This window comes from Schistocerca gregaria, chromosome 7 (genome assembly GCF_023897955.1).
Source record: "Schistocerca gregaria isolate iqSchGreg1 chromosome 7, iqSchGreg1.2, whole genome shotgun sequence".
Taxonomy (NCBI): Eukaryota; Metazoa; Arthropoda; class Insecta; order Orthoptera; family Acrididae; genus Schistocerca; species Schistocerca gregaria.
The window spans coordinates 116,086,693-116,098,822 of NC_064926.1; the positions used below are offsets into that span (position 1 = coordinate 116,086,693).

The following is a 12,130-nucleotide window of genomic DNA, read 5'->3' on the forward strand; positions in this document are numbered from 1 at the left end:
ACTAGACTTAATGTAATAGTTGCCGAGAAAGGAATTTAAAAATAATTGAACAATAAACTCAGCTTTATTTTACCAGAACTCTTAGAAGCAAACCTGTTATCGACAAGAATCACTATCAGCAGTTAAAACTCTCTTTGTGAAGTACACTTTATTGTGCAGCGTGACGTGGACTTCACAAATGAATGTTTGTATTACTTTCGAATTATATATTTCTCACAATGTTTTAATGTATTCACTACAGGCACTTTCGTTTCTACATCAGTCTCATGGTAGTTTCACTGAACGATGACCGAAATAAAAATTGGATTGCTGCAGTTTATACAGGTTACTCTGATATTTCTGACATATTTAGATTGAAAAGGTGGATATCACATGGAATACCGTGAATTAGATGACGAGAGGCAAATTATCGTCAGTAGTTAGTACTTCAACTTTCAGTCATCTCTATCACACCATATCGAGTCGACAGACGTTTAGTGGGTGATACACCGGAAGACTCTCCGGAACCCCACTAACAAAACTTTTTTGTTGAGGGAACAGACAAAAGAAATCTTTCTGTATACCTTCTATGACGAATCGCTAAGGACAATAGTGCCCCACAGTGTTTTGGTTGTCCAGGTCACGGATTTTGCTCACCAGCTCTGTCAGGTGGGAAAATGGTGATAACTGTTTAGTATGGTGCACTACTATCGGTTTTCTCGGAAGTGAAGATACATTGAAATGTTGCAAGCTAACACTAATGTAAATGTGAAAGAAATATAGAGTGCTTTAGGTATGCGCAGCCGTATCCTCTGTGACTGCCTGGATGACACGGAGCATTGTGTTACCTTTATTATCTGTAGGATGTCCAAAGGTGCTTATCAGACACTGTTAACAGTATATACACATTTATCATTTATGTAGATACAATTGTTATCATTGTCCATTGATCTTTACTGACCCAATAATAAACATTTTTATGTGGAAATGGACTGCACAAGGTGAAACACGCAGTTGTTTGAGGTTTATCGCTTACAAATGCTTCAGAAAATTTGGATATGCCTTGTAGCACACTGCGAGATGGATCAAGAAAAGGAAATGAATCCGATCGAGAGGTAAGCCTCTGATTAAAACTATATGGTGATGAATTTGTAAACTAATTTTATCCATTTTATGTGTGAGATGGGTACAAATTGGAGTGCAGAAGATTAGGGGCTGTAGTCACGATACCGTTAATTGTATAGTAATAAATGGTGTGAATGACAATCGCTTTTCTCAATCCATTTATGAATGTATTTTCAAATGGAATTTGAGAATGAAAGCCGCTATGCTGCAGTTAAGACCATAAACAGCTTGAGGAATGCATATATTAACATTCCTGGCCTCCTGGTCTGTCACACATGAACAATGCATGGGAAGACGGATACTTCCATACCAGGCGTCAGACAGGCGTTCTCATATACTGACAACACGTATTTAGGCATTGAAAGAGATTGCTAAAAATTGGGCTGAGGGGCGGTTCATTCTGAACCACATTGTATGCATTAGTCACACTTCAAGCAGATGTGGTGTCAGTTCTGGGTGGTGGGTGGAGCGAAAGTTTAATTATTTATAAATGTTATGAAGTTAATGTCCCCTCAGATTATGATAGGTGTTGGGACTTATATAAAATGGTGTGAGTGTTTCATTTTGCGACACTCTGTATACAAACATTGTGAATAATAATTGAATAAAACTGAGAGGATGGCTCCTGCTAATATGTATGTGAAACTTGGTTAATAGTTATCAATGTTGCTATTATTTGTCACAATGGAAGAACCAATATGAAAAAGGGGAAAGAAAATTCCTAATATGGAACACAGTTATGGGGGCACCAAATATCAGTACCAGTGTTCACAAGTCTATTCTTCTGTCATTTGGGGAGTCTCTTAAATGATTGGATGAGTTTCATTATAAGAACTTACAGGTCATTGTAAAGACAACAAAACAAAAAACCTTAGTAATTGCTGAAATGATATAACGAATTCTCACATATCACACAATTAAATAAATAATATTGAAAAATTGTTGCTAAATGTGCAGCACAATAACGCAAAACAAAGAGGCCAAGACCGAACTTAACAGTTATTGAATTAATTCCAGTTCTTTCCTAATTAGTTCTTAAAGTGAGTGATTACCATTCTATATCGCTGTTCTTACGAAGGAAAGAGTTTCGAAATTCTTGTATATAAAGATTCAGGTACGTGATTATTTATTTGATTTATTGCGTTAACAGCTTACAATTTTTGTTTTAGTCTTTTAGTACCTTGAGCTTCAAGGTTTCATACCATGTCCAGGAAGATGCTTCTAATATTAAGATATGACCACGATACGGCTAATTGCAGAGTTTGACGTATGCACTGTGTAGCTGCCCTTGCCTGCTATGAGTTGGGCGATAAGCGCCCCACAGCAGTATAAGAGGATGCCGGTGAGCTCAATAGTGACACTTGTAGCGAGGCACCCAGTGTAGAAACCACTGCAGCCATGAAGGGAGGGATCGTTCTGCTGATCGCTGGTGTGTTCCTCGTGGTGTACTGCACGCCGCTCGCTGCTGCAGACGATGGCGACGAAGTGGTGGAAGGGGAAAACACAGACGCTGATGACGACGACGGCGACAGCATAGCAGACGACGACGACTACGCCATCGAACTTGAGGAGGGTCCAAATGTAGAGAGCAGGCGGGCAGTCAAAGGTAAACACCAGCAAAGGCAGGCAGGCTGTGCACGGCTCTAAGTGCTGTGATACCGCTAGTGGCTTCCTGAGGCAGCGTTATGCCACTGTGTCTGTCTGCAGGCAGCGTAAGAGTAGCATCCATGTCGTCCCGTTTTGGTGATGTTACTATTACACCACTAGTACGTTTATTGATAGGCTAAACATTCAGTCGTAGTTCGCTATAATATTATGGCTCATAAAAATGGTTTTACTTGCCAAATATGGACCCCTTATAAGACCAATCAGGCTCACTTTTGGCTCACTCTGAGGGTCTATTTTCTAAATCATGATGATATCTCATATTTGTGTAGCTTATCAGTATAACATTTATAGAACAAAATCATATTAGTATCAGTCACCTACAAAAATTGATACTAAATTTGCACTTTGATTACAATTAGTCGTTGAATAGGTAATGGTACTAACAGAAAACTGCATTCCAATAAAAATCTGTCTACCATGTTTCATAAAAACCACCAATAAACCAAATGTGACAGATTCTCCCTTCTGCAGTGTAAATGAATCATAGAATTTTAATCCCTTATTAACAAACTATCAATCACGCTAGCAATGTGCGGTGCTGAGGTATATGCTGATACGCTGAACATGGTATTCAACTATCACATAACATATCTGACGTTTCTTTTTATATCGGTAGACTTCATTGTTTTCCATATTTACTATTAAGTTATGCAACAGGGTATAGTTACCATATGAGTTACAGGGTTAGAAATATATTAATTAACATAGTTTCGGTACAATGTCGACGCTGCTATACCAAAAAGACATAAGACGACAATTTTTCTGAAATATATCTCAGTATGAGGAATAATGTCATTGACACTACACAGTAACAGCAGTTTCTGAGCTTTAATCTGTAATTATGTCTTAGTTTTTGGTGTACTATATACAAAAGCCTAATAAAACTAAGGGTTTGAAAGTTAATGAAACATTATTAGGAAAAACCTACAAGTGAGACAATGCTTACGAAGTCGATGTTATTTCTGTATGTAGAACATAAAATCTTAGCTGCAATGGCTCTAAACATTGTCTAATTATAAGGTGACCTCATTCGTGCAAAGCACAACATCTTGTGGTCTTCAGTCCTGAGACTGGTTTCAAGCAGATCTCCAACCTACTCTAAACTGTGAAAGCTTCTTCATCTCCCAATAACTACTGCAACCTACATCCTTCTGAATCTGCTTAGTGGATTCATCTCTTGGTCTCCCGCTACAATTTTTACCCTCCGCCCTCCAATACTAAATTGGTGACACCTTGATGCCTCAGAACGTGTCCTACCAACTGATCCCTTATTCTAGTCACGTTGTGCCACAAACTTCAAGAAAAATAGTTCAAATGGTCCTGAGCACTATGCGACATAACTTCTGAGCTCATCAGTCGCCTAGAACTTAGAACTAGTTAAACCTAACTAACCTAAGGACATCACACACATCCATGAGCGAGGCAGGATTCGAACCTGGACCGTAGCGTTCGCTCGGCTCCAGACTGTAGCCCCTAGAACCGCATGGCCACTCAGGTCTGCGCCACAAACTTCGCTTATTCCCAGTCCTTTTCAATACCTCCTCATTAGTTATGTGATCTACCCATCTAATCTTCAGCATTCTTCTGTAGCAACAGATTTCAAATGCTTCTATTCTCTTCTTGCGCAAACTATTTCTCGTCCATGTTTCACTTCCATACATGGCTACACTCCGTAGGAATCCTTTAGAAACGACTTCCTGACACTTAAATCTACACTCGATGTTAACAAATTTCTCTTCTTCAGAAACACTTTCCTTCCCATTGCCAGTCAACATTTTATATCATCTCTACTTCGACCATCATCAATTATTTTGCTCCCCAAACAGCAAAACTCCTTTAGAACATTAATTGTCTCATTTCTTAACCTAATTCCCTCAGCAACACCAGATTTCATTCGACTACATTTCAATATTCTCGTTTTGATTTTGTTGTTCATCTTAAATCTTCCTTTCAAGACACTATCCATTCCGTTGAACTGCTCTTCCAAGTCTTTTGCTGTCTCTGACAGAATTACAATGTCATTGGCGAACCTTAAAGTTTTTATTTCTTTTCCATGGATTTTAATACCTACTCCAAATTTTTCTTTTTTTCCTTCACTGCTTGCTCAATATACAGATTGAATAGCATCAGGGAGAGGCTACAACCCTGTCTCACTCCCTTCCAAACCACTGCTTCCCTTTCATGTCCCTCGACTCTTACAACTGCCATTTGGTGTCTGTACAAATTGTAAATAGCCTTTCGCTCCCTGTATTTTACCCCTGCCACCTTTAGAATTTGGAAGAGAGTATTCCAGTCAACATTGTAAAAAGCTTTCTCTAAGTCTACAAATGCTAGAAACCTAGGTTTGCCTTTCCTTAATCTAGCTTCTAAGATAAGTCGTAGGGTCAATATTGCCTCACGTGTTACGATATTTCTACGGAATCCAAACTGATCTTCCCCGAGCTCAGTTTCTACTAATTACCCCATTCGTCTGTAAAGAATTCGCGTTAGTAATTTGCATCCGTGACTTATTAAAATTATAGTTCGGTAATTTTCGCATCTGTCAACACCTACTTTCTTTGTGATTGGAACAATAAATCTGTCTTCCCGGTAGAATTCTTACATTGCACTTGGAATTTCATTCTAATAGGGTTCAACGAGTAATATCTGTTAGAGCTATGTACTGACGAACACTGAGCTTTCATATAGGCCTATTGCTTGAGTTCTTTTATATTGATTCACTTGTTTTGGGAAACTCTTTTATGAACATTTTAAACGTGGACAAGAGATAAATGGTATTCTGAGTATTATCGCAGGTACCTATTTTTCTACCAATTTCTCTGTCTACAACTTTGTAAATACTTGTATCAGAGCACCATAGTGTAAAACACTGACTGGCAGTATACTACATTATTTGGAACTAAATATACCTTGACTACCAATTGTAGGCTAGATCAGAGTTCCTGAAGTATAAGGTAGCAACTATTCTAGTGAAAGGAAACCAGTCATCTATGTATTAAATGCTTGTGAAGTATACTTCGCGCCTATAAAATGCGAGCATAGTGTTTGCAGTAGCAGTAACAGGTGTTCGTATTACAGATACTGCAATTTTCTAGTAAGAAAGAAGGTAAACAGGTGTCACTGGAACATCGTGTGTGTTGTTTCCTGTTGGGTAGGTGCTCACGCCCGGGCCGGCCACGCGAAACACGCGCGTGCAGGCAGCCGACACGCTGCGGGCAGAGCTGCAGTCAGGCCCCACGCCAGGTCAGGCGCCGCCCGCAGAGCCGCCCACAGAGCGTAGTCGCCGCTGCTGAGGGAGCCCACACCGTGGAGGTGCATCTGCAGTTGCTTACACTCTCCTGTACCCTGTACTCACAAAGTAGTAATAAAGCACCGATGCGCTTAACAAAAATGGTTTTGTTACCCAATGTCTTACACTTGTAAGCAGACATATAGACAATGTTATCAGAAGTGTGAAGTTTTTAAGGGAATTATGTGCTTACTGTAAATGTGTTCTGTGCTGGGAGAAACCTTCCCCATATCTTTATGGCCTCAGTGTTTCTCGATCAGATCTAAATGTCAATTACTAACATTTTTCAAAGCAGCACATGGTGTTGCAAAAGAGCTCTGGTTCATTCTGTAAAGAGACGAAAAGAAAATTTTAATATCAAATTACAATGCTCCTATTTGGAAGAGTTATGGTGATATAATTATTTAATGACTCTAAACATTGGAAGAAATCAAGAGAATACAGATACCATTTAAGTACCGAGTAATACAAAAAAAGCCACAATTGCCCGGAATGACACGGGTTTTTATTAGAACCAAAAAGTTCGAAAGTTCAATAAATGTCGAACAGATGGCGCTTCACCTGATGAGAATAATTAGCATAACAAAGTAAGACAAATCAAAGATGATGTTCTTTACAGGAAATGCTCAATATGTCCCCCATTATTAATCAACAATAGCTGTAGTCGATGTATAATGTTGTGAACAGCATTGTAAAGCATTTCCGGTGTTATGATGAGGCATTGGCGTCAGATGTTGTCTTTCAGCGCACCTAGAGATGTTGGTCGATCACGATACACTTGCGACTTCAGGTAACCACAAAGCCGGTAATCGCACGGACTGAAGTCTGCAGCATGACGAAAGTGGCACGATCATCAACAAACGACGCACGCAAGAGATCTTTCACGCGTCTAGCAACATGCGGTGGAGGGCCATCCTGCATTTTGGTTCTAATAACCCCCATGTCATTTCAAGCATTTGTGTCAATTTTTACATATCTACATTATTCCGTGGTTTATTAAGTTTTCAAATTTAATGGTTCTAATGGCTCTGAGCACTATGCTATTTAACTTCTGAGGTCATCAGGTGCCTAGAACTAAGAACTATTTAAACTTAACTAACCGAAGGACATCACACACATCCATGCCCGAGGCAGGATGCGAACCTGCGACCGTAGCGGTCGCTCGGTTCCACACTGTAGTGCCTAGAACCGCACGGCCACTCCTGCCGGCTTTCAAATTTATACTGACTTTTTGATCACCCGGTATTTAAAGGCTACCCAGCCACTTACCTTCGTCTATGCGAATGGGCACAAATTGCCCGAACTCTTACGGGAATTGTCACCTCAGTGTGCGCGAGTAATGAGCGGCTGGGCAAATATCTATGAGGTACATTACGTATGTGCAAGTGATAAGTCCCTTCAGTTGCGCTATTCATATGTGTCCTCGGTAGCTCAGATGGATAGAGCGTCTGCCATGTAAACAGCAGACCCTGGGTTCGAGTCTCGATCGGGGCTCAAATTTTCAGCTGTCCCCATCAAAGTATATCGACAACAACTGTCGGCAGCTGAGGGTTTCAATTAATTATCATTTAAATCAAGAGGACTTCAATTGAGTCATTGTAAAAGTGTACCGAAAGTAATTACTGTCTTCTCTAAGGAAATATATACACTATGTGATCAAAAGTATCTGGACACTCAAAAAAAGGTACGTTTGTCATATTACACACATAGTGCTACCTCCTATTGCCAGGTTCTCCATATCAGCGTCTCAGTAGTTATTAGACATCGTGAGAGAGCGTAATCTGGCGCACTGCGGAACTCACGGTCTTCAAACGTGTTCAGGTTTTTGGGTGACACATGCGAGGTTTCCACACTCCTGAAAATATCTAGATCGTCTGTTTCCGATCTGATAGTGATGCACAAACGTGAAGGGCCACGTACGGTACAAAAGCGTACAGGCCGACCTCGTCTGTTGACTAACAGAGACCGCCGGCAGTTGAAGAGGGTCGTAATGTGTAATAGGTAGACATCTATCCAGACCATCACGCAGGAATTCCAAATTGCATTAGGATCCACTGAAAGTAATATGACAGATAGGCAGGAGGTGAGAAAACTTGGATTTCACAATCGAGTGGCACTCCTAAGCGACACATCACGCTCGTAAATGCCAAACGACGCCTCGCTTGGTGTAAGGAGTGTAAATATTGGCTGACTGATCAGTGGAAAAACGTTGTGTGGAGTGACGAATAATGGTACACAACGTGGTGATCCGATGGCCGGGTGCGGGTATGGCGCATGCATGGCGAATGTCATCTGCCAGCGTGTGTAGTGCCAACAGTAAAATTCGGAGGTGGTAGTGTTATGGTGTGGTAGTTTCTTTCATGTTTTTCATGGAGGGGGCTTGCACCCTTGTTTTGCGTGGCACTATCGCACCACAGTCCTACATTGATGTTTTAAAAACCTTCATGCTTCCCACTATTGAAGAGCGATTAGGGGATGGCAATTGCTTCTTTCGACACGATGGAGCACCTGTTCATCATGCACGGCCTGTGGCGGAGTGATTGCACGACAATAAAATCCCTGTTATGGACTGGCCTGCACAGAGTCTTGATCTGAATTCTATACAACTCCTTTGCCATGTTTTGGAACGCCGTCTTCGTGCCAGACCTCACCGACCGACATCGATACCTCTCCTCAGTGCAACACTACGTGAAGAATGGGCTGCCATTCGCCAAGAAACATTCCAACACTTGACTGAACGTTTGCCTGGAAGAGTGGAAGCTGCATCAAGTTTAATGGTGGGCTAACAGCATTCTGAATTCTAGCGTTACCGATGGAGAACGCCACGAACTTGTAAGCCATTTTCAGCCAGGTCTCAGGGAACGTTTGCTCACATAGTGTATGTAGAATACAGGTAGTATCATGTAGGGACTCAACTGCACTTTATTTTGCGTCTAAATTCTGTATGATTGAATTGAGCAAAGGTTTGGGAAGTGCTCATAGCATCTTCGACAATGTCATCAAAGTTTAAGTAGTGGAATAGTCATAGTAATATTGACTAATTCTGTGAAACTGAATAAAGACAGCGTACAAATATTAATGTATCCAACGTCTTGAAGGACCTACTTATTGTGGAAGAATACGTCCAAATACACGGAATTAATACATAATGAGCAGATCAGACAGTCTAATGAAGTGTTGTTCAATGACTGATGGACAACTGATTACAAATACTAATTCAGTCTATCTACACAGCAATCTCTTTTTCATAATTTTACTTCCATTTTCATGTCTCCAAATTTTTAAGGTTATAACTGAATACAGAGGGCCACCTTACAATATGGCGATGTAATCATTATGTGAGTTCTACTTTTGACGCCTCCAGTCTTAATTATAATACAATTAATACCATGTTTACAAACGATTCTCGCTACTTCGAAGGCTATGAACACAAAAAGGTAGAGGTAGTTGTAACATATTTACAGATTGAGAACTATAGCAGCCAACAATTTATGGCGTTCTCAGAACGCCTTGGAGACTGTCTCGTTCGTTATCAATTTTTTCCTGAAAGGTAAATGATGGGATGGCAAACAGTTTATCATGCAACAAAGGAAAGTAAAAAAAAGTTGAGACCTTGTCACTTTGGCTATATTTTTAACATCCTGATTGGGAACAAAACATGTTTTCGATTATCGCTGTGAACAAGTGAAGCTTATCTAAAGATAAGTGTGGAACTCAGCTCTGTGTAGAGATGGAATTGTGGCTTTCTTGTGGATCGTAAAGTGTGGTGCTCAACTTGAATGGGAATATAGTCGGCTTGGAGTGGTAGGAGGAGACAATATCTCAACGTCTCAGGCTGGCTTTCATCTAATGGCAAACATATGCGCTTTCAGTTGGTGACGTTGCTCCCACTCGTTACACTTACGTACATATATCCCGTCTAAGAAATCACTTGGGTTTTGGTTGGGTCAGATTGAGCACACAGATAACTTTGTAACACGAAGCTTTCCTTTAGCAGAAGACCTCCGTCAGAAACCTCTGAAGTGTGATTCGTCACTGTCATTGTCGCATTTTGAATGCATTGAGTATATGGTTTTGACAATATTGTGGAGTATTGCTGTTACCGCCGGCCGCGGTGGTCTCGCGGTTCTAGGCGCGCAGTCCGGAACCGTGCGACTGCTACGGTCGCAGGTTTGAATCCTGCCTCGGGCATGGATGTGTGTGATGTCCTTAGGTTAGTTAGGTTTAAGTAGTTCTAAGTTCTAGGGGACTAATGACCACAGCAGTTGAGTCCCATAGTGCTCAGAGCCATTTGATCCTTTCACCGGACTACGATGAAAATCTCCTGGTACCACAGCACTTCCCAAAGCTTCGATATGAAGCAATGCTGCAGACTCGTACATCCTAAACTGAACCTGTCTTGTGTGTTACCTACTTTAACCGTCTCAGGGGAACAGCCTTGACTCAGAGTCCGAATGTTGTTTCTGTGGCACTGGGTGATAGACTACACTGAGACACTACACTGATCTCACAACACACAATGAGGGCCTAGCGATACACGAAATGATGGTACATAGTGTAGAGTCTCACGTTCCTGTCAGAGTTTGTTGACGATAAGTTTCGCCTGGCACGTACCCACTAGTGGGCTGCGAGAACCAGTCGCCACTCAGTCAGTGGCCTCGCCTGTATAAAACAATTAGTTACATTCAATGAGAAACACCGTAAGTGAGTGAGTTAAACACACTAAGTAAAACCCCCGTCAAACCGAGAAATTGTTGCTCTACTTCTAATTTCACGTTCTCGATAACGGCAGCTTAACCACGATGTGTTGCTCTTACATAGTACACGTGGTTTTACGGATGCATCTGCGTCTGCAAGGACTCGGATGTCAAAGTAGAGGCAGGTATATTTCATGTTTCTACAGCATAAAACATATCTGGGTCCGCAGGTTCCTGAGGATCGCGAAATCCACCCGCCGCTACACAACAAACATCCCGTCGACAGCGTGTCATTACGTACCGAGCACATGCTTACATTAGGAAAAGATGGTAAATAAATCGACCGTGCCCTTTTCAAAGAAGCATCCCAGTATTTCCTTCGAGCGATTTGGCAAATCGTCGAAAACTTATTATTTCTTGGTCGCCGGACGAGAATTTGAACCGTTGTTCATCCCAATATATTCCCAGTGTGCTAACCTCTGCATCACATCGCACGGATGTCATAATTGTACACCGTGAGCAGTTAAGGAAGAAACCGAACGTATACCCAGAATGAATAATCATGTCTTAGTGAGATTTTCGACAAATTATAGCAGACATTAAGGCGAATTTCCCAATATTAGCAACAAAATTTTTACCGTCTGTAGTCCATGAACTATGATACGGACTTTTCATTTTGTACCGGAACTATATACATTTTTCTGTGTCATTTGTAACAAGGTGCTAAGAGATCTTGGGCGGCTTACCATGAATGGGGCCTCATCAAATGGTTTCAGGACAACAGCACCGCAAACCACTCTCACGCCGACAGGAGAAAAGACTCCACACACATCAGTCCAATTATATTAAATCTAAGCAAACACAAAACTCGGGTATTATTCTTGTTTTGCCTCTGCACTTGACGCTCAGCAGTCTGTATTCTGCTGTTGCAGCAATCAAATAACATACCTGAAAAGCCATTTAGACACTTACAATGTGTATGACAGTCGAATAAAAGAAGACATTCACAATGCATACGCAGTCGAGAACATGAATATCGTTTATGGAGAATGTCGCCCAGCTATTATAATCTTATGAGTAACCAGATAGTGGTAACTGTCGCGATTTGTCTTTGCGAATATTATAGATAATTTTTTACAAACTGGAAGTGTAGAGGAAAAAATACTCCAAGTAAAAATAAGAGCTGCTGATAGAAGGAAATGAAAATAGCATGTTAGCAGCAGTAACGATAATGCGAATGTCACTAAGAGGCGTCTTGGAAGTACGAAGGGATGGACCAAACGAGTCTTCTGTTAAAATTAGATTCTATCACATTTCATGATCTTCACATTCCGCTGCAACTGCAGTTTGGTAGCATTGACTTCCAAAATCG

The 12,130-nt window shown here is 41.0% G+C and overlaps 1 protein-coding gene across 1 annotated transcript; it reads left to right on the forward strand.

Moving 5' to 3' along the window:
* Positions 1-2,466: 2,466 nt before the first annotated feature.
* Positions 2,467-6,067, forward strand: LOC126282251 (uncharacterized). Its single transcript, XM_049981847.1, has 2 exons — positions 2,467-2,710; positions 5,928-6,067. Exons 1-2 carry the CDS (start codon positions 2,503-2,505, stop codon positions 6,050-6,052), a joined length of 333 nt encoding a protein of 110 aa, XP_049837804.1. The 5' UTR covers positions 2,467-2,502; the 3' UTR covers positions 6,053-6,067.
* The last annotated feature ends 6,063 nt before the right edge of the window (positions 6,068-12,130 follow it).

What these genes read in the sequence shown, in the direction of transcription:
- LOC126282251 (XM_049981847.1), top strand. Translation starts at nt 2,503, where the DNA reads ATGAAGGGAGGGATCGTTCTGCTGATCGCTGGTGTGTTCCTCGTGGTG. An exon ending in GAGCAGGCGGGCAGTCAAAG is followed by an intron (nt 2,711 to 5,927) that starts GTAAACACCAGC and finishes CCTGTTGGGTAG; the next exon opens with GTGCTCACGCCCGGGCCGGC.